The sequence below is a fragment of the Oncorhynchus keta genome, chromosome 9 (genome assembly GCF_023373465.1).
Source record: "Oncorhynchus keta strain PuntledgeMale-10-30-2019 chromosome 9, Oket_V2, whole genome shotgun sequence".
NCBI classification, from domain to species: Eukaryota; Metazoa; Chordata; class Actinopteri; order Salmoniformes; family Salmonidae; genus Oncorhynchus; species Oncorhynchus keta.
The window spans coordinates 8,993,529-9,020,430 of record NC_068429.1 but is presented as its reverse complement, the minus strand read 5'-3'; the positions used below and the strand labels follow the sequence as shown (position 1 = coordinate 9,020,430).

The following is a 26,902-nucleotide window of genomic DNA, read 5'->3' as shown; positions in this document are numbered from 1 at the left end:
TCTTTAGAGAAGTACACCATGCTCAACCATCCGAGAGAGACTCTCTTCTTTAGAGAGAGACGATGCTCAACCAGAGAGAGAGAGACTCTTCTTTAAGAAGTACACCAGCTCAACCATACCATCTACCAGACACTCTTCTTTAAGAGAGTACACCATGCTCAACCATCCGATCTACCAGACACTCTTCTTTAAGAAGTAGACAGAGAACCATCCGATCAGACCAGACACTCTTCTTTAAGAAGTACACCATGCTCAACCAGAGAGACCAGAGAGAGAGAAGAGACCATGCTCAACCAACCATCAACAAGAGAGAGAGAGACTCTCCTTTAGAAGAGAGAGAGAGGGAGAGAGAGAGAGAGAGAGAGAGAGAGAGAGAGAGGGGGGAGAGGGGAGAGAGAGGGGGGAGAGAGAGAGAGAGAGAGACTCTTCTTTAGAGAGAGAGAGAGAGACAGAGAGAGAGAGACAGAGACAGAGACAGAGAGAGAGAGAGAGAGAGTGTTGTTATGTATTTCTGCAATATTCATGAGACATTGGCTACAGTACACTAACAAGTAGCTAAGTTCCTATATTCCTTCTCATGGGCTTTGAGCGAAAAAGACAATATGTCAGAAAGCGGAAATCCTCAACGATCACCGCCAATGTTTTCACTGTAAAGCACTGTTGTGTTAATCCATTGTCACATACAGTGTCTCTGTGTTTTCTTCCTTCAGACACACACATGCGCAGCACCTGCTACGGCGCCATAAAGAAGGGTGTGTGCGTGCGTCCCTTCCAGGGAGCCGTCACCAAGTCGGAGTGCTGCTGTGCCAACACCGACTACGGCTTCGGAGAGCCCTGTGTGTCTTGCCCAGCCAAGAACTCAGGTACAATACACACGATGACGCACATCCAAACTGTGCGAATATCAATCAAGACTAGGAATCCTGAAAAACGTTGTTTTATCTGAACGTCTGTAGATGCTGTTTGTAGACCAACTGACTCACTTGTAGACAATGGAGTGAACAATTGGCTAATAGGGTGACTTTGAGAGGACCAATTGGCTAATATAGTGACTTTGAGAGGACCAATTGGCTAATATAGTGACTTTGAGAGGACCAATTGGCTAATATAGTGACTTTGAGAGGACCAATTGGCTAATATAGTGACTTTGAGAGGACCAATTGGCTAATATAGTGACTTTGAGAGGACCAATTGGCTAATATAGTGACTATGAGAAGACTAATGCAGCTAATATAGTGACTTTGAGAAGAACAATGCAGCTAATATAGTGACTTTGAGAGGACCAATGCAGCTAATATAGTGACTTTGAGAAGACCAATGCAGCTAATATAGTGACTTTGAGAAGACCAATGCAGCTATGAGGGTAACTTTGAGAGGAACAATGCAGCTAATATAGTGACTTTGAGAGGACCAATGCAGCTAATATAGTGACTTTGAGAGGACCAATGCAGCTAATATAGTGACTTTGAGAGGACCAATGCAGCTAATATAGTGACTTTGAGAAGAACAATGCAGCTAATATAGTGACTTTGAAAGACCAATGCAGCTAATATAGTGACTTTGAGAGGACCAATGCAGCTAATATAGTGACTTTGAGAGGACCAATGCAGCTAATATAGTGACTTTGAGAGGACCAATGCAGCTAATATAGTGACTTTGAGAGGACCAATGCAGCTAATATAGTGACTTTGAGAGGACCAATGCAGCTAATATAGTGACTTTGAGAGGACCAATGCAGCTAATATAGTGACTTTGAGAGGACCAATGCAGCTAATATAGTGACTTTGAGAGGACCAATGCAGCTAATATAGTGACTTTGAGAAGAACAATGCCGTGTGGGTGATATATTATTGTTGTGCTTCCAACATCAAATATAGCTCACATTACGTACAAAATGTGGCGTTCTCACACACAAAGATGCTTGGTAATGGAGGTTGTTTTGTTGCAGCCGCAGTCATTGACTTTTGTATTTATTCCTGTATTTAAAGCAGTAACCCCAACCCTTCATCTCAGTCTTCTAGAACTTTAACCACCACTTCTGTTCGGTCTTGCAGCTGAGTTCCAGGGTCTGTGTGGAAGTGGAATCGGCTTCTCTGTGGATGGAACAGGTATTGTGCCCTACACACATCCTACGAAACGTTAGGGGGTATTCATCAGTGTATTGCGTGACATTAAAATGACCCCTCTCTATTGTGTCCCTCTGTCTCGTTCCCTTGGCCAGACATCAATGAGTGTGCACTGAACCCAGAGATCTGTCCCAATGGAGTGTGTGAGAACCTAAGAGGCAGTTTCCGTTGCTTCTGTAACACTGGCTACGAGTCTGACGACACGGGCAAGACCTGTGCGGGTGAGTGGAGAAAGGCTGTTTCTGACACTACAAAATCACACTCTCTTTCTTGTAACTTGACCTTCAGTGACACGAAATGTCATGACCTGTGATGTAGTGATGACAAACAAATTGCTAAACGTTCACGGTTCAATACACTTTCAATTAAATTAAATAAAAAAACACTGTATTTACCCTCCACTACATCACTGGTCATGACATCTTGTTTATGCCAAATAGGATGACCCATAATTCAGTATTAAAGATGGCCTCCATAGCCAGAAGAGCACACCGGCCAACTAGGCATGTGTCTATGTGAGGCTCAGTTCAAATAGCTTCCTCCTTTACCCAACTGACATCCAGCTTGTTGTCCAGGCTGAGGCTGAGAGGCAGTGGAGGTGTAGTGGTGTCTCTCTTTCAGTTGGTAGGTTACATCTCAATTGGGCAGCAGCTGTGATGAGGAAGAGAAGGAGAGCTAACCTGGGAGCCTGTCTAGAGATTTGTGATGAGAAAGAGGAGGAGAGCTAACCTGGAATCCTGTCTAGAGATTTGTGATGAGGAAGAGAACTAACCTGGGAGTCTGTCTAGAGATTTGTGATGAGGAAGAGGAGGAGAGCTAACCTGGGAGCCGGTCTAGAGATTTGTGATGAGGAAGAGGAGGAGAGCTAACCTGGGAGTCTGTCTAGAGATTTGTGATGAGGAAGAGGAGGAGAGCTAACCTGGGAGCCTGTCTAGAGATTTGTGATGAGGAAGAGGAGGAGAGCTAACCTTGGAGCCGGTCTAGAGATTTGTGATGAGGAAGAGAGCTAATCTGGGAGCCGGTCTAGAGATTTGTGATGAGGAAGAGGAGGAGAGCTAACCTGGGAGCCTGTCTAGAGATTTGTGATGAGGAAGAGGAGGAGAGCTAACCTGGGAGCCTGCCTAGAGATTTGTGATGAGGAAGAGGAGGAGAGCTAACCTGGGAGCCTGTCTAGAGATTTGTGATGAGGAAGAGGAGGAGAGCTAACCTGGGAGTCTGTCTAGAGATTTGTGATGAGGAAGAGAACTAACCTGGGAGTCTGTCTAGAGATTTGTGATGAGGAAGAGGAGGAGAGCTAACCTGGGAGTCTGCCTAGAGATTTGTGATGAGGAAGAGGAGGAGAGCTAACCTGGGAGTCTGTCTAGAGATTTGTGATGAGGAAGAGGAGGAGAGCTAACCTGGGAGTCTGTCTAGAGATTTGTGATGAGGAAGAGGAGGAGAGCTAACCTGGGAGCCTGTCTAGAGATTTGTGATGAGGAAGAGAAGGAGAACTAACCTGGAAGCCTGTCTAGAGATTTGTGATGAGGAAGAGAACTAACCTGGGAGTCTGTCTAGAGATTTGTGATTAGGAAGAGAACTAACCTGGGAGTCTGTCTAGAGATTTGTGATGAGGAAGAGGAGGAGAGCTAACCTTGGAGCCGGTCTAGAGATTTGTGATGAGGAAGAGGAGGAGAGCTAACCTGGGAGTATGTCTAGATATTTGTGATGAGGAAGAGGAGGAGAGCTAACCTGGGAGCCTGCCTAGAGATTTGTGATGAGGAAGAGGAGGAGAGCTAACCTGGGAGTCTGTCTAGAGATTTGTGATGAGGAAGAGGAGGAGAGCTAACTGGGAGTCTGTCTAGAGATTTGTGATGAGAAAGAGGTGGAGAGCTAACCTGGGAGTCTGTCTAGAGATGTGTGATGAGGAAGAGGAGGAGAGCTAACCTGGGAGCCTGTCTAGAGATTTGTGATGAGGAAGAGGAGGAGAGCTAGCCTGGGAGTCTGTCTAGAGATTTGTGATGAGGAAGAGGAGGAGAGCTAACCTGGGAGTCTGTCTATAGATTTGTGATGAGGAAGAGGAGGAGAGCTAACCTGGGAGTCTGTCTAGAGATTTGTGATGAGGAAGAGGAGGAGAGCTAACCTGGGAGCCTGTCTAGAGATTTGTGATGAGGAAGAGGAGGAGAGCTAACCTGGGAGTCTGTCTAGAGATTTGTGATGAGGAAGAGGAGGAGAGCTAGCCTGGGAGCCTGTCTAGAGATTTGTGATGAGGAAGAGGAGGAGAGCTAGCCTGGGAGTCTGTCTAGAGATTTGTGATGAGGAAGAGAGCTAACCTGGGAGCCTGTCTAGAGATTTGTGATGAGGAAGAGGAGGAGAGCTAACCTGGGAGTCTGTCTAGAGATTTGTGATGAGGAAGAGGAGGAGAGCTAACCTGGGAGTCTGTCTAGAGATTTGTGATGAGGAAGAGGAGGAGAGCTAACTGGAAGCCTGTCTAGAGATTTGTGATTAGGAAGAGAACTGTCTGTCTAGAGATTTGTGATGAGGAAGAGGAGGAGAGCTAACCTGGGAGCCTGTCTAGAGATTTGTGATGAGGAAGAGGAGGAGAGCTAACCTGGGAGTCTGTCTAGATATTTGTGATGAGGAAGAGGAGGAGAGCTAACCTGGGAGCCTGTCTAGAGATTTGTGATGAGGAAGAGGAGGAGAGCTAACCTGGGAGCCTGTCTAGAGATTTGTGATGAGGAAGAGAATTAACCTGGGAGTCTGTCTAGAGATTTGTGATTAGGAAGAGAACTAACCTGGGAGTCTGTCTAGAGAGTTGTGATGAGGAAGAGGAGGAGAGCTAACCTTGGAGCCGGTCTAGAGATTTGTGATGAGGAAGAGGAGGAGAGCTAACCTGGAAGCCTGTCTAGAGATTTGTGATTAGGAAGAGAACTAACCTGGGAGTCTGTCTAGAGATTTGTGATGAGGAAGAGGAGGAGAGCTAACCTGGGAGTCTGTCTAGAGATTTGTGATGAGGAAGAGGAGGAGAGCTAACCTGGGAGTCTGTCTAGAGATGTGTGATGAGGAAGAGGAGGAGAGCTAACCTGGGAGCCTGTCTAGAGATTTGTGATGAGGAAGAGAACTAACCTGGGAGTCTGTCTAGAGATTTGTGATGAGGAAGAGGAGGAGAGCTAACCTGGGAGCCTGTCTAGAGATTTGTGATGAGGAAGAGGAGGAGAGCTAACCTTGGAGCCTGCCTAGAGATTTGTGATGAGGAAGAGGAGGAGAGCTAACCTGGGAGTATGTCTAGAGATTTGTGATGAGGAAGAGGAGGAGAGCTAACCTGGGAGTCTGTCTAGAGATTTGTGATGAGGAAGAGGAGGAGAGCTAACCTGGGAGTCTGTCTAGAGATTTGTGATGAGGAAGAGGAGGAGAGCTAACCTGGGAGTCTGTCTAGAGATTTGTGATGAGGAAGAGGAGGAGAGCTAACCTGGGAGCCGGTCTAGAGATTTGTGATGAGGAAGAGGAGGAGAGCTAACCTGGGAGTATGTCTAGATATTTGTGATGAGGAAGAGGAGGAGAGCTAACCTGGGAGCCGTCTAGAGATTTGTGTTGAGGAAGAGGAGGAGAGCTAACCTGGGAGTATGTCTAGATATTTGTGATGAGGAAGAGGAGGAGAGCTAACCTGGGAGCCTGCCTAGAGATTTGTGATGAGGAAGAGGAGGAGAGCTAACCTGGGAGTCTGTCTAGAGATTTGTGATGAGGAAGAGGAGGAGAGCTAACCTGGGAGTCTGTCTAGAGATTTGTGATGAGGAAGAGGTGGAGAGCTAACCTGGGAGTCTGTCTAGAGATTTGTGATGAGGAAGAGGAGGAGAGCTAACCTGGGAGTCTGTCTAGAGATTTGTGATGAGGAAGAGGAGGAGAGCTAACCTGGGAGTCTGTCTAGAGATTTGTGATGAGGAAGAGGAGGAGAGCTAACCTGGTAGTCTGTCTAGAGATTTGTGATGAGGAAGAGGAGGAGAGCTAACCTGGGAGTCTGTCTAGAGATTTGTGATGAGGAAGAGAACTAACCTGGGAGTCTGTCTAGAGATTTGTGATTAGGAAGAGAACTAACCTGGGAGTCTGTCTAGAGATTTGTGATGAGGAAGAGGAGGAGAGCTAACCTGGGAGCCTGTCTAGAGATTTGTGATGAGGAAGAGAACTAACCTGGGAGTCTGTCTAGAGATTTGTGATTAGGAAGAGAACTAACCTGGGAGTCTGTCTAGAGATTTGTGATGAGGAAGAGGAGGAGAGCTAACCTTGGAGCCGGTCTAGAGATTTGTGATGAGGAAGAGGGAGGAGAGCTAACCTGGAAGCCTGTCTAGAGATTTGTGATTAGGAAGATAACTAACCTGGGAGTCTGTCTAGAGATTTGTGATGAGGAAGAGGAGGAGAGCTAACCTGGGAGCCGGTCTAGAGATTTGTGATGAGGAAGAGGAGGAGAGCTAGCCTGGGAGCCTGTCTAGAGATTTGTGATGAGGAAGAGGAGGAGAGCTAGCCTGGGAGTCTGTCTAGAGATTTGTGATGAGGAAGAGAGCTAACCTGGGAGCCTGTCTAGAGATTTGTGATGAGGAAGAGGAGGAGAGCTAACCTGGGAGTCTGTCTAGAGATTTGTGATGAGGAAGAGGAGGAGAGCTAACCTGGGAGTCTGTCTAGAGATTTGTGATGAGGAAGAGGAGGAGAGCTAACCTGGGAGTCTGTCTAGAGATTTGTGATGAGGAAGAGGAGGAGAGCTAACCTGGGAGTCTGTCTAGAGATTTGTGATGAGGAAGAGGAGGAGAGCTAACCTGGGAGTCTGTCTAGAGATTTGTGATGAGGAAGAGGAGGAGAGCTAACCTGGGAGCCTGCCTAGAGATTTGTGATGAGGAAGAGGAGGAGAGCTAACCTGGGAGTCTGTCTAGAGATTTGTGATGAGGAAGAGGAGGAGAGCTAACCTGGGAGTCTGTCTAGAGATTTGTGATGAGGAAGAGGAGGAGAGCTAACCTGGGAGTCTGTCTAGAGATTTGTGATGAGGAAGAGGAGGAGAGCTAACCTGGGAGTCTGTCTAGAGATTTGTGATGAGGAAGAGGAGGAGAGCTAACCTGGGAGCCGGTCTAGAGATTTGTGATGAGGAAGAGGAGGAGAGCTAACCTGGGAGTATGTCTAGATATTTGTGATGAGGAATTGGAGGAGAGCTAACCTGGGAGCCGGTCTAGAGATTTGTGATGAGGAAGAGGAGGAGAGCTAACCTGGGAGTATGTCTAGATATTTGTGATGAGGAAGAGGAGGAGAGCTAACCTGGGAGCCTGCCTAGAGATTTGTGATGAGGAAGAGGAGGAGAGCTAACCTGGGAGTCTGTCTAGAGATTTGTGATGAGGAAGAGGAGGAGAGCTAACCTGGGAGTCTGTCTAGAGATTTGTGATGAGGAAGAGGTGGAGAGCTAACCTGGGAGTCTGTCTAGAGATGTGTGATGAGGAGGAGGAGAGCTAACCTGGGAGCCTGCCTAGAGATTTGTGATGAGGAAGAGGAGGAGAGCTAACCTGGGAGTCTGTCTAGAGATTTGTGATGAGGAAGAGGAGGAGAGCTAACCTGGGAGTCTGTCTAGAGATTTGTGATGAGGAAGAGGAGGAGAGCTAACCTGGGAGTCTGTCTAGAGATTTGTGAAGGAAGAGGAGGAGAGCTAACCTGGGAGTCTGTCTAGAGATTTGTGATGAGGAAGAGGAGGAAACACGAGAGCTAACCTGAGTCTGTCTAGAGATTTGTGATGAGGAAGAGGAGGAGAGCTAACCTGGGAGTCTGTCTAGAGATTTGTGATGAGGAAGAGGAGGAGAGCTAACCTGGGAGTCTGTCTAGAGATTTGTGATGAGGAAGAGGAGGAGAGCTAACCTGGGAGTCTGTCTAGAGATTTGTGATGAGGAAGAGGAGGAGAGCTAACCTGGGAGTCTGTCTAGAGATTTGTGATGAGGAAGAGGAGGAGAGCTAACCTGGGAGTCTGTCTAGAGATTTGTGATGAGGAAGAGGAGGAGAGCTAACCTGGGAGCCTGCCTAGAGATTTGTGATGAGGAAGAGGAGGAGAGCTAACCTGGGAGTCTGTCTAGAGATTTGTGATGAGGAAGAGGAGGAGAGCTAACCTGGGAGTCTGTCTAGAGATTTGTGATGAGGAAGAGGAGGAGAGCTAACCTGGGAGTCTGTCTAGAGATTTGTGATGAGGAAGAGGAGGAGAGCTAACCTGGGAGTCTGTCTAGAGATTTGTGATGAGGAAGAGGAGGAGAGCTAACCTGGGAGTCTGTCTAGAGATTTGTGATGAGGAAGAGGAGGAGAGCTAACCTGGGAGTCTGTCTAGAGATTTGTGATGAGGAGGAGAGCTAACCTGGGAGCCTGCCTAGAGATTTGTGATGAGGAAGAGGAGGAGAGCTAACCTGGGAGTCTGTCTAGAGATTTGTGATGAGGAAGAGGAGGAGAGCTAACCTGGGAGTCTGTCTAGAGATTTGTGATGAGGAAGAGGAGGAGAGCTAACCTGGGAGTCTGTCTAGAGATTTGTGATGAGGAAGAGGAGGAGAGCTAACCTGGGAGTCTGTCTAGAGATTTGTGATGAGGAAGAGGAGGAGAGCTAACCTGGGAGTCTGTCTAGAGATTTGTTTCACCGACCAAACCACCCGTTTCAGAGTAGGCAGGCCCATTGAACTATTTTTTTGCCTAACCTTATGGGCAGCTATTAGCACCCATGTCATGCATTATCAAATGCATTATGTGTAGCAGGGCCCTGTGTTTTTTAAATCATGTCTCATGACCCAGATTTGAACCTTTATTTAAAGTTTTTTCAGTGAACTGTCCGCTCTTTTTATGGTAGATGGTCCAGCACCATCCTCCAGCACCATCCTTCAGCACCATCCTCCAGCACCATCCTCAGACAATTGCTTGAATTTTTGGTCTAATTCTCATTTCTGGATAATGCTTAAAATACAGAATAAAATCTTGCTGTGTCACACGATTGCACAAAACACCAAGCGCTTTAATGACCTGTGAAGAGGTTATTCATAGGAAGTGTTACCCAACACAAAGTGAGTAGTCAGAACAATATACTATTACATTTACTGTTCCTTTTGGATGCTTGACTATTCTTAGCATTACTGACAATACGTGCAAAGTTCTCACATTGCCTTTTGGTGGTTGGAGCGCTATGACTTGCTAGTCTTCCTAGTTACCACACTCACCACTAACAGTAATAGTAGAGCCCATTCAAACAGACTTATTCTCATGTCCTATGCTGATGCAACTTGATTGTATGCCAAGGATTCAAATGAAGCATACAGAAACACACAAAACCGCATTTGATTTCTTCCCTCTCGTTTTCCTGGCAGTAATGATAGAAACACAGGTGCTACAACTCCCACGCCGCCTAGGAAAATGTGATCCCGGTTTCCCTTTGACTACTGTCTATACTACTATAGTCAAAACATAGAGTTAATTATAGACCGACTTAGTCTGCTTCCTAAGTGGCTCCCTATTCCCTATTTAGTGCACTACTTTTGACCAGGGCCCATAGGGAATAGGGTGCAATTTGGGACACACCCTTAACATGGTGGAACCAGAATCCCCACTATTAATCGCACAGAATATCCTCTGTTCGTTCCCCCAATTCAGTTGCGCTACATTTCACCTCTTGAGACAAATCGCCTTTCTCTATTGAAATGACATCATGGTGTGTAGCTGCCAGGGAAAAGACAGACATGAAGAGAGAACACGGCCAAAAGACCTGTAAAGACCAATGGACGGAGGTAGGGAGACAGGGAAAGAGGAAAGGAGAGAGGGAAGAAGGCAGAAAGGACCCGATTTGGGTTTTGGAACGGGCTTTTCAGACACTGTAAACTCAGCCACTGTAAACTCAGTCACTGTAAACTCAGTCACTGTAAACTCAGCCACTATAAGATCAGTCACTGTAAACTCAGCCACTGTAAACTCAGCCACTGTAAACTCAGTCACTGTAAACTCAGTCATTGTAAACTCAGTCACTTTAAACTCAGTCACTGTAAACTCAGTCATTGTAAACTCAGTCACTGTAAACTCAGCCACTGTAAACTCAGTCACTGTAAACTCAGCCACTGTAAACTCAGTCACTGTAAACTCAGCCACTGTAAACTCAGTCACTGTAAACTCAGTCACTGTAAACTCAGCCACTGTAAACTCAGTCACTGTAAACTCAGCCACTGTAAACTCAGTCACTGTAAACTCAGTCACTGTAAACTCAGCCACTGTAAACTCAGTCACTGTAAACTCAGCCACTGTAAACTCAGTCACTGTAAACTCAGCCACTGTAAACTCAGCCACTGTAAACTCAGTCACTGTAAACTCAGCCACTGTAAACTCAGTCACTGTAAACTCAGCCACTGTAAACTCAGTCACTGTAAACTCAGTCACTGTAAACTCAGTCACTGTAAACTCAGCCACTGTAAACTCAGTCACTGTAAACTCACAGCCACTGTAAACTCAGCCACTGTAAACTCAGCCACTGTAAACTCAGTCACTGTAAACTCAGCCACTGTAAACTCAGTCACTGTAAACTCAGCCACTGTAAACTCAGTCACTGTAAACTCAGCCACTGTAAACTAAGTCACTGTAAACTCACAGCCACTGTAAACTCAGTCACTGTAAACTCAGTCACTGTAAACTCAGTCACTGTAAACTCAGTCACTGTAAACTCAGTCACTGTAAACTTAGTCATTGTAAAATCAGTCACTGTAAACTCAGTCATTGTAAACTCAGTCACTGTAAACTCAGTCATTATAAACTTAGTCATTGTAAACTCAGTCATTGTAAACTCAGTCATTGTAAACTCAGTCACTGTAAACTCAGTCATTGTAAACTCAGTCACTGTAAACTCAGTCACTGTAAACTTAGTCATTGTAAAATCAGTCACTGTAAACTCAGTCACTGCAAACTCACAGTCACTATAAACTCAAGGCCACTGTAAACTCACAGCCACTGTAAACTCTGGAGTTGGGACCCTCCCAAACGGAGTACACTAAAAGAAATACACAAACGAAAGCAATTTGGTTTTTCTAAAATTGCACTTGAAAGCACACAAGTTCTTGAAAATGAAATCCTCCCAATGGAAGCAGAAATAATCATGCAGTGTAGGTAGCAAGTGTGACTTATTCACATTGTAACTTTTAACAGCACTGAAAAAGTGCCTGATAGAAACTTGCCTGATAGAAACACTGCAATACACATACCAGTATTCAACATAACCATTTTACCTTTCATTTGGCAAGGTAAGACGTTGAAGCGCAGGTTCCCCCTAATAATTATACAGTATATATTCCATCTCCTCTTGGCCGCAAAGACAAAATTACATATCACCACCATTTTTGTCAAAAATCCTAATGGGGACGCATGAATTCTGAGAGCGTTTCCCTGGGCGTGTGCGTCCCAAATGGGACTCTATTCCTGGGCCCTGGTCAAAAGTAGTGCACTACTATATAAGGAATAGGGCTCCATTTGGAACGATTCCTGGTAGTCGTTTCAGCTCGGTAGCCGGTAACCCCTTTGTTCCTCCCACCATAGGCATGGTGAAAGAGTTCGACAGGATATTATTTCCAAAGGACAATTATAGTCAGCTTTATAAGCTCTTCAACTTCCCTTTCTGTCTGACTCTGGGGTTGACTGGGACCCCTGGCAGTCAAAGGGCCCTTTGGGAACGGAAAATGTACAGCCAAATAGGGGCTGGTGAAGACTACATTACCGAGGGGGAACGAATTCAATCGGGTTATCTTCACGAACTGACACCAGAGGAAATGCTGGTGTCTATGGTTGTCGTTTAGAGTTTGTAAATTGAGTTGAGGATGGTGGACTGTCAGTCATGGCCGTAGTCTCTAGAGTAGGATTGTCAAGTCCTGGAAAGTGTAGGCTTTTATTCTAGCCCAGTCTGACAAAGACATGATCATCTTCTGTCTCGGCCATAATTGGTGTAATCAGGTTTATAAGAACTGTAGGGCTGGAACAAAAGCCTGTGAATTTTTTTTATTCGTTTTTTTTACGAAGAGGTGTCAGGTTCACACTAATTCTAACACTTAAAAAGTACACTACATGGCCAAAAGTATGTGGACATCTCATTCCAAAATCACGGGCATTAATATGGAGTTGCTCCCTCCTTTGTTGCTCCACTCCTCTGGAAAGGCTTTCCACTAGTTGTTGGAACATTGCTGTGGGGACTTGCTTCCATTCAGCCACAAGAGCATTAGGGAAGTCGGCCACTGATGTTGGGCGATTAGGCCTGGCTCGCAGTCGGCGTTCCAATTCATATCAAAAGTGTTCGACGTGGTTGAGGTCAGGGCTCTGTGCAGTCCAGTCATGTTCTGCCACACTGATCTCGACAAACTATTTCTGTATGGACCTCGCTTTGTGCACAGAAATGGTGGTTTGAGTCATTAAGGGAAATTGTTATGATTATCTGTTTTCAATGTGGGTGTAATGGGTCAATCCTCCCAGTCTACTCTATGTCTGTTTCAAGCCTCCCAGTCTGCTCTATGTCAGTTTCAATCCTCCCAGTCTGCTCTATGTCAGTTTCAAGCCTCCCAGTCTGCTCTATGTCAGTTTCAATCCTCCCAGTCTGCTCTATGTCAGTTTCAATCCTCCCAGTCTGCTCTGTCAGTTTCAATCCTCCCAGTCTACTCTATGTCAATTTCAATCCTCCCAGTCCGCTCTATGTCAGTTTCAGCCCTCCCAGTCTGCTCTATGTCAGTTTCAATCCTCCCAGTCTGCTCTGTCAGTTTCAACCCTCCCAGTCTGCTCTATGTCAGTTTCAATCCTCCCAGTCTGCTCTGTCAGTTTCAATCCTCCCAGTCTGCTCTATGTCAGTTTCAAGCCTCCCAGTCTGCTCTATGTCAGTTTCAAGCCTCCCAGTCTGCTCTATGTCAGTTTCAAGCCTCCCAGTCTGCTCTATGTCAGTTTCAATCCTCCCAGTCTGCTCTATGTCAGTTTCAATCCTCCCAGTCTGCTCTATGTCAGTTTCAATCCTCCCAGTCTGCTCTATGTCAGTTTCAATCCTCCCAGTCTGCTCTATGTCAGTTTCAAGCCTCCCAGTCTGCTCTATGTCAGTTTCAAGCCTCCCAGTCTGCTCTATGTCAGTTTCAAGCCTCCCAGTCTGCTCTATGTCAGTTTCAAGCCTCCCAGTCTGCTCTATGTCAGTTTCAAGCCTCCCAGTCTGCTCTGTGTCAGTTTCAAGCCTCCCAGTCTGCTCTATGTCAGTTTCAAGCCTCCCAGTCTGCTCTATGTCAGTTTCAAGCCTCCCAGTCTGCTCTATGTCAGTTTCAAGCCTCCCAGTCTGCTCTATGTCAGTTTCAAGCCTCCCAGTCTGCTCTATGTCAGTTTCAATCCTCCCAGTCTGCTCTATGTCAGTTTCAAGCCTCCCAGTCTGCTCTGTCAGTTTCAAGCCTCCCAGTCTGCTCTATGTCAGTTTCAAGCCTCCCAGTCTGCTCTATGTCAGTTTCAAGCCTCCCAGTCTGCTCTATGTCATTTCAAGTCCCAGTCTTCTATGTCAGTTTCCTCCCAGTCTGCTCTATGTCAGTTTCAATCCTCCCAGTCTGCTCTATGTCAGTTTCAATCCTCCCAGTCTGCTCTATGTCAGTTTCAAGCCTCCCAGTCTGCTCTATGTCAGTTTCAAGCCTCCCAGTCTGCTCTATGTCAGTTTCAAGCCTCCCAGTCTGCTCTATGTCAGTTTCAATCCTCCCAGTTTCAAGTTTCAAGCCTCCCAGTCTGCTCTATGTCAGTTTCAAGCCTCCCAGTCTGCTCTATGTCAGTTTCAAGCCTCCCAGTCTGCTCTATGTCAGTTTCAAGCCTCCCAGTCTGCTCTATGTCAGTTTCAAGCCTCCCAGTCTGCTCTATGTCAGTTTCAAGCCTCCCAGTCTGCTCTATGTCAGTTCAACCCTCCCAGTCTGCTCTATGTCAGTTTCTCCCAGTCTGCTCTATGTCAGTTTCAAGCCTCCCAGTCTGCTCTATGTCAGTTTCAAGCCTCCCAGTCTGCTCTATGTCAGTTTCAATCCTCCCAGTCTGCTCTATCAGTTTCAAGCCTCCCAGTCTGCTCTATGTCAGTTTCAATCCTCCCAGTCTGCTCTATGTCAGTTTCAAGCCTCCCAGTCTGCTCTATGTCAGTTTCAAGCCTCCCAGTCTGCTCTATGTCAGTTTCAAGCCTCCCAGTCTGCTCTATGTCAGTTTCAAGCCTCCCAGTCTGCTCTATGTCAGTTTCAATCCTCCCAGTCTGCTCTATGTCAGTTTCAAGCCTCCCAGTCTGCTCTATGTCAGTTTCAACCCTCCCAGTCTGCTCTATGTCAAGCCTCCCAGTCTGCTCTATGTTTAAGCCTCCCAGTCTGCTCTAGCCAATCCTCCCAGTCTGCTCTATGTCTCCCAGTCTGCTCTATGTCAGTTTCAAGCCTCCCAGTCTGCTCTATGTCAGTTTCAAGCCTCCCAGTCTGCTCTATGTCAGTTTCAAGCCTCCCAGTCTGCTCTATGTCAGTTTCAAGCCTCCCAGTCTGCTCTATGTCAGTTTCAAGCCTCCCAGTCTGCTCTATGTCAGTTTCAAGCCTCCCAGTCTGCTCTATGTCAGTTTCAAGCCTCCCAGTCTGCTCTATGTCAGTTTCAAGCCTCCCAGTCTGCTCAGTCTGCTCCCAGTCTGTCAGTTTCAAGCCTCCCAGTCTGCTCTATGTCTGCTCATGTTCTCAAGTTTCAAGCCTCCCAGTCTGCTCTATGTCAGTTTCAAGCCTCCCAGTCTGCTCTATGTCAGTTTCAAGCCTCCCAGTCTGCTCTGTCAGTTTCAAACCTCCCAGTCTGCTCCATGTCAGTTTCAAACCTCCCAGTCTGCTCTGTCAGTTTCAACCCTCCCAGTCTACTCTATGTCAGTTTCAAGCCTCCCAGTCCGCTCTATGTCAGTTTCAACCCTCCCAGTCTGCTCTATGTCAGTTTCAATCCTCCCAGTCTGCTCTATGTCAGTTTCAAGCCTCCCAGTCTGCTCTATGTCAGTTTCAAGCCTCCCAGTCTACTCTATGTCAGTTTCAATCCTCCCAGTCTGCTCTATGTCAGTTTCAAACACTGATAAATGCATGTCACACACATTCCCCACAAATGCTTTTGCTCAAGAAATGGACAAATACACAGAAAATGCTTACATTCATTTCCTAGACACTGACTAGTGGTCTCAATGGTTTCAGACACTGACCAATGGTCTCATAGACACCGACCAATGGTCTCACAGAGACTGACTAGTGGTCTCAATGGTCTCAGACACTGACCAATGGTCTCATAGACACTGACCAATGGTCTCATAGACACTGACCAATGGTCTCAGACACCGACCAATAGTCTCAGACACTGACTAATGGCCTCATAGACACTGACCAATGGTCTCAGACACTGACTAATGGCCTCAGACACTGACCAATGGTCTCATAGTCACTGACCAATGGTCTCACAGACACTGACCAATGGTCTCATAGACACTGACCAATGGTCTCAGACACTGACTAATGGCCTCATAGACACTGACCAATGGTCTCATAGACACTGCCCGAAAGTCTCAGACACTGACCAATGGTCTCATAGACACTGACCAATGGTCTCAGACACTGACCAATAGTCTCAGACACTGACTAATGGCCTCATAGACACTGACCAATGGCCTCATAGACACCGACCAATGGCCTCATAGACACTGACCAATGGCCTCATAGACACTGACCAATGGCCTCATAGACACTGACCAATGGTCTCATAGACACTGACCAATGGTCTCAGACACTGACACATGGACAAATGGTCCTGAGTTGACTGTGAGGCGTCCTCTCTGTTTGCCTGTTGTCTTCCAGACATTGACGAGTGCATGGTGAACCGGCTCCTCTGCGACAACGGACTGTGTCGGAACATTCCAGGCAGCTACAGCTGCACCTGCCCCAAGGGCTACCTCTTCAGGCCGGACTCTGAGACATGCGAAGGTAAGAGAGAGAGAGAGAGAGAGAGAGAGAGAGAGAGAGAGAGAGAACAAGAAAGAGAAATGCTGGTGAGAGAGGGAGCAGAACTTCCATTTTAGGTGGACACCTGGTAGGAAAAACACACAAGGGGTGTAATGGGAGGTCGGAGGAAATCAGAAATGCCTGGCAAGCCAGAGTAGCCAGAGTAACCTCAGTTGCCAGAGAAACCTGAGTAGCCAGAGAAACCTGAGTAGCCAGAGTAGCCAGAGAAACCTGAGTAGCCATAGTAGCCAGAGGAACCTGAGTAGCCAGAGAAACCTGAGTAGCCAGAGTAGCCAGAGAAACCTGAGTAGCCAGAGCAACCTGAGTAGCCAGAGTAGCCAGAGGAACCTGAGTAGCCAGAGCAACCTGAGTAGCCAGAGCAACCTGAGTAGCCAGAGAAACCTGAGTAGCCAGAGTAACCAGAAAAACCTGAGTAGCCAGAGCAACCTGAGTAGCCATAGTAGCCAGAGCAACCTGAGTAGCCATAGTAGCCAGAGCAACCTGAGTAGCCAGAGCAACCTGAGTAGCCAGAGAAACCTGAGTAGCCAGAGAAACCATAGTAGCCAGAGAAACCTGAGTAGCCAGAGAAACCTGAGTAGCCAGAGAAACCTGAGTAGCCAGAGAAACCTGAGTAGCCATAGTAGCCAAGCAACCTGAGTAGCCAGAGAAACCATAGTAACCAGAGAAACTTGAGTAGCCAGTGAAACCTGAGTAGCCATAGTAGCCAGAGAACCATAGTAGCCAGAGAAACCATAGTAGCCAGAGAAACCTGAGTAGCCAGATAAACCCGAGTAGCCAGAGAAACCTGAGTAGCCAGAGAAACCTGAGTAGCCAGAGAAACCTGAGTAGCCATAGTAGCCAGAGGAACCTGAGTAGCCAGAGCAACCTGAGTAGCCAGAGCAACCTGAGTATCCAGAGAAACCTGAGTAGCCAGAGCAACCTGAGTAGCCAGAGAAACCTGAGTAGCCAGAGAAAGAATAGTAACCAGAGAAACCTGAGTAGCCAGAGAAACCTGAGTAGCCAGAGGAACCTGAGTAGCCAGAGCAACCTGAGTAGCCAGAGCAACCTGAGTAGCCAGAGAAACCATAGTAGCCAGAGAAACCTGAGTAGCCAGAGAAACCTGAGTAGCCAGAGAAACCTGAGTAGCCAGAGAAAAAAATAGTAACCAGAGAAATTTGAGTAGCCATAGAAACCTGAGTAGCCAGATAAACCCGAGTAGCCAGATAAACCATAGTAGCCAGAGAAACCATAGTAACCAGAGAAACCTGAGTAGCCAGAGAAACCTGAGTAGCCAGAGCAACCTGAGTAGCCAGAGAACCTGAGTAGCCAGAGAAACCTGAGTAGCCAGAGCAACCTGAGTAGCCAGAGAACCTGAGTAGCCAGAGAAACCTGAGTAGCCAGAGAAACCTGAGTAGCCAGAGAAACCTGAGTAGCCAGAGCAACCTGAGTAGCCAGAGAACCTGAGTAGCCAGAGAAACCTGAGTATACCAGAGAAACCTTCCCCCAGTACCTGAAATGCCTGGGACATATGTAACCAGAAAACATTGTGTGTAGACACTGATGTAGGAGTATGTCCTTTTTAACCTGGGAATTTTACTCAGTTCAACATTTTCATCCATCTTATGATATACAGAAATGGTAACACCTGGGTTGTTTTGCAACAGAAAGGTTTCTATTGGATAGTGTTCCAGAGAAACCTGACAACCAGTAGGAACAGCCACTTGCAACCTGAGTAGCCAGAGAACCTGAGTAGCCAGAGAAACCATAGTAACCAGAGAAACCTGGGGGCCAGCCAGAGAAACCTGAGTTCCCAGAGGTAGGGAGGCCAGAGCAGGCCAGAGGTGGATGAACGCAGTGCCCTTGTTTGCCAGTAGGGCCTGAGTAGAGCCAGGAGAAACCTGAGTAGCCAGAGAACCTGAGTAGCCAGAGCAACCTGAGTAGCCAGAGCAACTTGAGTAGCCAGAGAACCTGAGTAGCCAGAGAAACCTGAGTAACCATAGTAGCTATGAGGATGTCTGCTAAAGCTGATCTGATTGAATTGACCGTTGGTTATTATTTCCCCGGGGTTGTATGTTAAATGTCAGTACTTCTCTAGTACATTTTATATGAAATGTGTGTTTGCTATACTGGAGTTTTTACATGTTTCGTTTTAAATGTTATAAAAGCTGATAGATGAAGTCAGAAGTCAGGATGAAGTCAGGACAATAGCAGTGACTGTTTCTTCCTCTTCTTTTTTTACATGGGCGAAACAGACAAAGGCCCCTCAGTACAGGATAGGCATTTCAATCATTCTGAGTTCATATCTGAACCAGATGTCTTTTTAAAGTCTTATATCCCTCTGGGAGATATATTCAATGGAGTTGTCAACCATGATGTACACGCGAGATCATGGACCGCAGTCCTTCCCCCAGGAAGAACTCCGTCTTGCTGGGACATATGGAAGAAATGGGATCCGTTTGATATGTCTGCCAGACATGAGTGGAGTATGTCCCTGGTCATTTTCAGGGAAAGGAGAAGATTACATTTTCATCCATCTTATGATATGAAATGGTAACACCTGTGATGTTTTGACAGAGCCAAGTGACTTTGTATTGGATAGTGTTCCTCCTCAGAGCCCTAGGGGACTCCCATTTCAGGCAGGGGTGAGAATAAGATTCTCCCCGCCACCTGGTTTAAGGGCCTTTTACTCTTTGTTGTGCCAAATGACTACATCCCTGGTTTAAAATGAAGGACTACGTCCCTGGTTTAAAATTGTCCCCCTGTAATAATGCTCCTAAGCCACCTTCACCCCTGTCCCCCCTGTAACCATGCTCCTAAACCACCTTCACCCCTGTCCCCCCGGTAACCATGCTCCTAAACCACCTTCCAACCCCTGTCCCCCCTGTAACCATGCTCCTAAACCACCTTCCAACCCCTGTCCCCCGGTAACCATGCTCCTAAACCACCTCCAACCCCTGTCCCCCCCGTAACCATGCTCCTAAAACCACCTTCAAACCCCTGCCCCCCCCCCGGTAACCATGCTCCTAAACCACCTTCCAACCCCTGTCCCCCCGGTAACCATGCTCCTAAACCACCTTCCAACCCCTGCCCCCCTGTAACCATGCTCCTAAACCACCTTCCAACCCCTGTCCCCTGTAACCATGCTCCTAAACCACCTTCACCCCCTTTCCCCGGTAACCATGCTCCTAAACCACCTTCCAAACCCTGTCCCCTGTAACCATGCTCCTAAACCACCTTGTAACCATGCTCCTAAACCACCTTCCAACCCCTGCCCCCCTGTAACCATGCTCCTAAACCACCTTCACCCCCTTTCCCCCGGTAACCATGCTCCTAAACCACCTTCCAACCCCTGCCCCCTGTAACCATGCTCCTAAACCACCTTCCAACCCCTGTCCCCCCGGTAACCATGCTCCTAAACCACCTTCCAACCCCTGTCCCCTGTAACCATGCTCCTAAACCACCTTCACCCCTGTCTCCCCTGTAACCATGCTCCTAAACCACCTTCCAACACCTGTCCCCCCGGTAACCATGCTCCTAAACCACCTTCCAACCCCTGTCCCCCAGTAACCATGCTCCTAAACCACCTTCACCCCCTTTCCCCCGGTAACCATGCTCCTAAACCACCTTCACCCCTGTCCCCCCTGTAACCATGCTCCTAAACCACCTTCACCCCCTTTCCCCCGGTAACCATGCTCCTAAACCACCTTCACCCCCTTTCCCCCGGTAACCATGCTCCTAAACCACCTTCACCCCCTTTCCCCCGGTAACCATGCTCCTAAACCACCTTCACCCCCTTTCCCCCGGTAACCATGCTCCTAAACCACCTTCCAACCCCTGTCCCCCCTGTAACCATGCTCCTAAACCACCTTCCAACCCATGTCCCCCGGTAACCATGCTCCTAAACCACCTTCCCACCCCTGTCCCCCCTGTAACCATGCTCCTAAACCACCTTCCAACCCCTGTCCCCCTGGTAAACCATGCTCCTAAACCACCTTCCAACCCCTGTCCCCCTGGTAACCATGCTCCTAAGCCACCTTCCAACACCTGTCCCCCTGTAACCATGCAATTAAGCCACCTTCCAACCCATGTCCCCCCTGTAACCATGCTATTAAGCCACTTATTTTAGTGGTTCCATTGCGCCAGGCTCAAAACATTTTATATTTACATTTGACATTTGAGTAGTGTAGCAGACGCTCTTATCCAGAGTGACGTACAGTTGGTGCATTCATCTTAAGATAGCTAGGTTGGACAACATCACAGTCATAGTAAGTAGGGGGAGGTCAAGTATGAGTGTAAGTTCATGAAAGGGTGAGTGGTGAACTGTGGGATTAGTTAAGATACTCTTTGAAGAGGTAGTGTTTCAGATGTTTTTCAGAGGATGGGCAGGGACTCTGCTGTCCTAGCTTCAGGGGGAAACTGGTGCCAGGACAGAGAAGAGCTTTGACTGAGCTGACTGCAGGAGAGCCAAGAGACCAGAGTTGGCAGAGCGGACTACTATGAGATCTGCCAGGCATGCAGAGATGCGTGTCGCCACCTGGATGTCAGAAGAGGGGAAGGAGAAAAGCAGTTATCTGCAAAGCAATGATAGGAGAGCACGTGATGATATGGCTGAGCCGAGTGACTTGGTGTATAGAGAAAGGGGAAGAGGGCCTAGAACCGAGCCCTGGGGGACACCAGTAGTGAGAGCACGTGGTGCAGACACAGATCCTCTCCAAGTCACCTGGTAGGAGCGGCCTGCCAGGTAGGATGCAATCCAAGCGTGTGCAGATCCTTAGACGCTCAGCCCTGAGAGGGTGGAGAGGAGGAGCTGATAGAGCCTTAGACACCCAGCCCTGAGAGGGTGGAGAGGAGGAGCTGATAGAGCCTTAGACACCCAGCCCTGAGAGGGTGGAGAGGAGGAGCTGATAGAGCCTTAGACACCCAGCCCTGAGAGGGTGGAGAGGAGGAGCCGATAGAGCCTTAGACGCTCAGCCCTGAGAGGGTGGAGAGGAGGAGCCGATAGAGCCTTAGACGCTCAGCCCTGAGAGGGTGGAGAGGAGGAGCCGATAGAGCCTTAGACGCTCAGCCCTGAGAGGGTGGAGAGGAGGAGCTGATAGAGCCTTAGACACCCAGCCCTGAGAGGGTGGAGAGGAGGAGCTGATAGAGCCTTAGACACCCAGCCCTGAGAGGGTGGAGAGGAGGAGCCGATAGAGCCTTAGACACCCAGCCCTGAGAGGGTGGAGAGGAGGAGCTGATAGAGCCTTAGACACCCAGCCCTGAGAGGGTGGAGAGGAGGAGCTGATAGAGCCTTAGACACCCAGCCCTGAGAGGGTGGAGAGGAGGAGCCGATAGAGCCTTAGACACCCAGCCCTGAGAGGGTGGAGAGGAGGAGCTGATAGAGCCTTAGACACCCAGCCCTGAGAGGGTGGAGAGGAGGAGCTGATAGAGCCTTAGACACCCAGCCCTGAGAGGGTGGAGAGGAGGAGCCGATAGAGCCTTAGACACCCAGCCCTGAGAGGGTGGAGAGGAGGAGCCGATAGAGCCTTAGACACCCAGCCCTGAGAGGGTGGAGAGGAGGAGCCGATAGAGCCTTAGACACCCAGCCCTGAGAGGGTGGAGAGGAGGAGCCGATAGAGCCTTAGACACCCAGCCCTGAGAGGGTGGAGAGGAGGAGCCGATAGAGCCTTAGACACCCAGCCCTGAGAGGGTGGAGAGGAGGAGCTGATAGAGCCTTAGACACCCAGCCCTGAGAGGGTGGAGAGGAGGAGCTGATAGAGCCTTAGACACCCAGCCCTGAGAGGGTGGAGAGGAGGAGCTGATAGAGCCTTAGACACCCAGCCCTGAGAGGGTGGAGAGGAGGAGCTGATAGAGCCTTAGACACCCAGCCCTGAGAGGGTGGAGAGGAGGAGCTGATAGATCCTTAGAAGCTCAGCCCTGAGAGGATGGAGAGGAGGAGCCGATAGAGCCTTAGACACCCAGCCCTGAGAGGGTGGAGAGGAGGAGCTGATAGAGCCTTAGACACCCAGCCCTGAGAGGGTGGAGAGGAGGAGCTGATAGAGCCTTAGACACCCAGCCCTGAGAGGGTGGAGAGGAGGAGCTGATAGAGCCTTAGACACCCAGCCCTGAGAGGGTGGAGAGGAGGAGCTGATAGAGCCTTAGACACCCAGCCCTGAGAGGGTGGAGAGGAGGAGCCGATAGAGCCTTAGACACCCAGCCCTGAGAGGGTGGAGAGGAGGAGCTGATAGAGCCTTAGACACCCAGCCCTGAGAGGGTGGAGAGGAGGAGCTGATAGAGCCTTAGACACCCAGCCCTGAGAGAGTGGAGAGGAGGAGCCGATAGAGCCTTAGACACCCAGCCCTGAGAGGGTGGAGAGGAGGAGCTGATAGAGCCTTAGACACCCAGCCCTGAGAGGGTGGAGAGGAGGAGCCGATAGAGCCTTAGACACCCAGCCCTGAGAGGGTGGAGAGGAGGAGCTGATAGAGCCTTAGACACCCAGCCCTGAGAGGGTGGAGAGGAGGAGCCGATAGAGCCTTAGACACCCAGCCCTGAGAGGGTGGAGAGGAGGAGCTGATAGAGCCTTAGACACCCAGCCCTGAGAGGGTGGAGAGGAGGAGCTGATAGAGCCTTAGACGCTCAGCCCTGAGAGGGTGGAGAGGAGGAGCTGATAGAGCCTTAGACACCCAGCCCTGAGAGGGTGGAGAGGAGGAGCCGATAGAGCCTTAGACACCCAGCCCTGAGAGGGTGGAGAGGAGGAGCTGATGGTTCACGGTGTCAAAGGCAATGGATATATTTAGGAGGAGGAGAAAGGAGGACAGAGAGTCAGCGTTGGCAGTGTGGAGAGCCTCTGTGACACAGAGGCTGAACAGTCTCGGTTGAGTGACCCGTCTTGAAGCATGACTGGTTATGGCCAAGAACATTGTTCTGAGCGATACCGAGCAATAGCAAGCAATCAAGCCCAGATAAAATATTTGAAATGATTTCAAATAGTATTTGAACCCAGGTCTGTCCATAATAACCCCAAGGGGCTAAGGCTATGGTTGTGACTAAGCCCTTCTCAGCCTCGCAAATGCCACCCTATTCCCTATATAGTGCACTACGTTTGACCAGGGCCCATGTAAGGAATATGGGGCCATTTGGGAGGCACACCTTACGTTGCCAAAAAAAACAATACAACCCTCCATGGAGTGCACTGCCAGCAGAGGGGAAATGACTTAATGGACTCTAATTGAGTGTGAAAGAGGGATCACCACAGGGGCCTCTGGGGTCTCTCAGGTGGGGTCAGTTCTAGAACAAGGGATTATTACCCATGAAAAACAATGAAAAATATCCCAAAATATAGCTGTGAGAAGCAATGAACGGGGTTCACAGGATGGTAGAAATGACACAAGATCAACATAACAAGGCAAGCACTCTATCATGAAGGAAGTATCCTCCTTTATGTGCAATCATTAGTCTAAATACAAAATCTGGAGTGAATCTGATGGTTTTATGAGGAGAAGATGGTTTTGAGCATTAGCGTTACATATGCAAAGAATGAGAGGTTAATAGTTTCCTTGTTTTAAAAAAAAAATATCAATACCAAAGTCAGTGTGGTCTTAGGCCACTTTGGAGGGGATTTACAGTGGTTTAAATGGAAAGTAAAACTTTTTATTTTTTATTATTTAAACCAATCACTTATCTTTTCTCCAACTAAGTTAATGGTCTATGGGTCATGATAAGTAGATTTTTTTGAAGTATGTTTAGCATATTGTAGCATATTAGTGTATGCACCTTAGTGTATGCACCTTAATTGGGTAGAACGAGGTTTGTGGCTGTGGTGGGATGTGTGGAATGATAATGTCACCCTACTTCCGCTCTTCCCCTCTGGCACTTGAGGGATTAGCGATTATTGGACTCACCTGGACTCAATCACCTCTGTCATTACCTTCCCTATATCTGTCTGGTTCCCCGATCTGTTCCCTGCATTAATTGTCACATGTCCCGATGAAATGTTTGACTCCCCATACCTGTCTCTCATCTCCGGCGTCAGTCCCTACAGAATGCAGAAGCCATCATACGAAGCATCTGACGTTCCCGGTTGGGGGTGCCTAAGCCAGTTCGTCGGGCTGTCACGCCCTCGCTGGCTCGAGAGGTTTCTTGCCCCGGTTGGCTCGGAAGGCACCCATCCCACGTCAGGCCTCAGCCAGATCGTCAGGTTTTTACGCCCAGCCGGCTTGTCAGGCTGCTACGCCTCTGCTGGATCATCGGACTCCCACGCCTTAGCAGGATCGACAAGCCTCAGCCGGATCATCAGGCTCCTATGCCTCAGCCGGCTCACCAGGCTCCCACGCCTCAGCCGGATCGTCAGGCTCCTATGCCTCAGCCGGCTCGTCAGGGTCCTATGCCTCAGCCGGATCGTCAGGATCCTATGCCTCAGCCGGATCGTCAGGCTCCTATGCCTCGGCCGGATCGTCAGGCTCCTATGCCTCAGCCGGCTCGTCAGGCTCCTATGCCTCAGCCAGATCGTCAGGCTCCTATGCCTCGGCCAGCCCATCAGGCTGGGGGGGCTGTCACACCTGCTCCCGCTCTTCCCTTCGGGTGCCAGGCTCCCCAGACTTACACACTCCTGCCATCATCATTACGCACACCTGCCTTCCCCCCATCACATGCATCAGCGATTATTGGACTCACCTGGACTCAATCACCTCTGTCATTACGTTCCCTATATCTGTCTGGTTCCCCGCTGTGTTCCCTGCTTCTGAATTGATTGTCATATGTCCTTGGTTACCCGTGTGCTGACGCTGTTCCTGTGTTGTTCTATGTCTGTTCCCGATTAAATGTTTGACTTACCTGCTTCTCATCTCCGGTGTCGGTCCCTACATGGGTCAAATGCACATGGTTTCCATGTGTTTGATGCCATTCCATCTGCTCCGTTCCAGCCATTACTACGAGTCGTCCTCTTCTCAGCAGCCTCCACTAATCTACTGGTATAGTGTGACCATCTTTGAAAGTATCAACATTATTTTTTCAGTCCAAAAAACAAATTTGGAGTGAATCTGACTTTAGTCCATGAGAAGAAGATTTTTTAGGATTATTTTAAGCATTATCGTTACATAGTCAAGAAAGTGAATTGTTAATAGTTTTCTTATTTTGTAAGAAATCAATGCCAAACGTAACTTGCTTCATTATGGTAATGTCTTAGATGATCCTAAACAGTTTCACGTTGATAGGCCATTGTGAAGGGAATTTACAAAGGATTTAAATGCATACAGAAATGAGGGTTTAACTTCTTGCGTTGAGCCATTTCCGGATCCGGGATCGTGACTACAGCCTCAAGCCCATTACCATAACGCAACGTTAACTATTCATGAAAATCGCAAATTAAATTAAATCAATATGCTAGCTCTCAAGCTTAGCCTTTTGTTAACAACACTGTCATCTCAGATTTTCAAAATATGCTTCTCAACCATAGCAAAACAATTATTTGTGTAAAAGTATTGATAGCTAGCGTAGCATTTAGCGTAGCATTTAGCGTTAGCATTCTGCTGGCAACATTTTCACAAAAAACAGAAAAGCATTCAAATAAAATCATTTACCTTTGAATAACTTTGGATGTTTTCAATGAGGAGGCTCTCAGTTAGATAGCAAATGTTCAGTTTTTCCTGAAAGATGAGTTATTTAGGACAAATCGCTCCGTTTTCTGCGTCACGTTTAGCTACGAAAAAAAATCTGTATCCAGGATTGTGTAAATCTATCCGCAAGCTCATTAGAATAACTTAACGTTAACTATTCATGAAAATCGTAAATGAAATTAAATAAATCTATTTGCTCTCAAGCTTAGCCTTTTGTTAAAATCACTGTCATCTCAGATTTTCTAAATATGCTTCTCAACCATAGCAAAACAAGCATTTGTGTAACAGTATTGATAGCCTAGCATAGGATTATGCCTGGCATTCAGCATGCAACATTTTCACAAAAACCAGAAAAGCATTCAAATAAAATAATTTACCTTTGAAGAACTTCAGATGTTTTCAATGAGGAGACTCTCAGTTAGATAGCAAATGTTCAGTTTTTACAAAAAGATTATTTGTGTTGACAAATCGCTACGTTTTCTTCATCACGTTTGGGTAAGAAAAAACCAGAAAATTAAGTCATTAAAACGCAAACTTTTTACCAAATTAACTCCATAATATCGACAGAAACATGGCAAAAGATGTTTAGAATCAATTCTCAAGGTGTTTTTCACATTATCTATCGATGATAAATCCTTCGTGGCAGTTGCCTTTCTCTTCTGAAGAAATGGAACGCGCATGGACCTAGAGATTACGCAATAATTTCGACACAGGACACCGGGCGGACACCTGGTAAATGTAGTCTCTTATGGTCAATCTTCCAATTAAATGCCTACAAATACGTCACAATGCTGCAGACACCTTGGAGAAACGACAGAAAGGGCAGGCTCATTCCTGGCGCATTCACAGCCATATAAGGAGACATTGGAACACAGCGCCTTCAGAATGTGGTGCATTTCCTGTATGAAACTTCATCTTGGTTTCGCCTGTAGCATTAGTTCTGGGGCTCTCACAGATAATATCTTTGCAGTTTTGGAAACGTCCGAGTTTTTTCTTTCCAAAGCTGCTGTCAATTACATGCATAGTCGAGCATCTTTTCGTGACAAAATATCTTGTTTAAAACGGGAACGTTTTATTATCCAAAAATTAAAAGAGCGCCCCCTATCTCAAAGAAGTTAACACTATATCTACCATAGGCCAACGGGCCACTGACATTTGATTTTGTAAAGAAGCTGTTTCGAGACTGTTTTATTTTCTATAACTCTATTACTAA

The 26,902-nt window shown here is 47.6% G+C and overlaps 1 protein-coding gene across 1 annotated transcript in view; it reads left to right on the top strand.

Annotated features, from left to right (window-relative positions):
- The window catches only part of LOC118373458 (fibrillin-2), a 299,186-nt gene that overhangs the window by 104,424 nt on the left and 167,860 nt on the right, over positions 1 to 26,902 (top strand). Inside the window, exons 16-19 of the mRNA XM_052526019.1 lie at positions 711 to 863; positions 2,055 to 2,108; positions 2,222 to 2,347; positions 15,956 to 16,081. Of these exons, the coding sequence (XP_052381979.1) occupies positions 711 to 863; positions 2,055 to 2,108; positions 2,222 to 2,347; positions 15,956 to 16,081 (459 nt within the window). The remainder of the gene's footprint in view (positions 1 to 710; positions 864 to 2,054; positions 2,109 to 2,221; positions 2,348 to 15,955; positions 16,082 to 26,902) is intronic.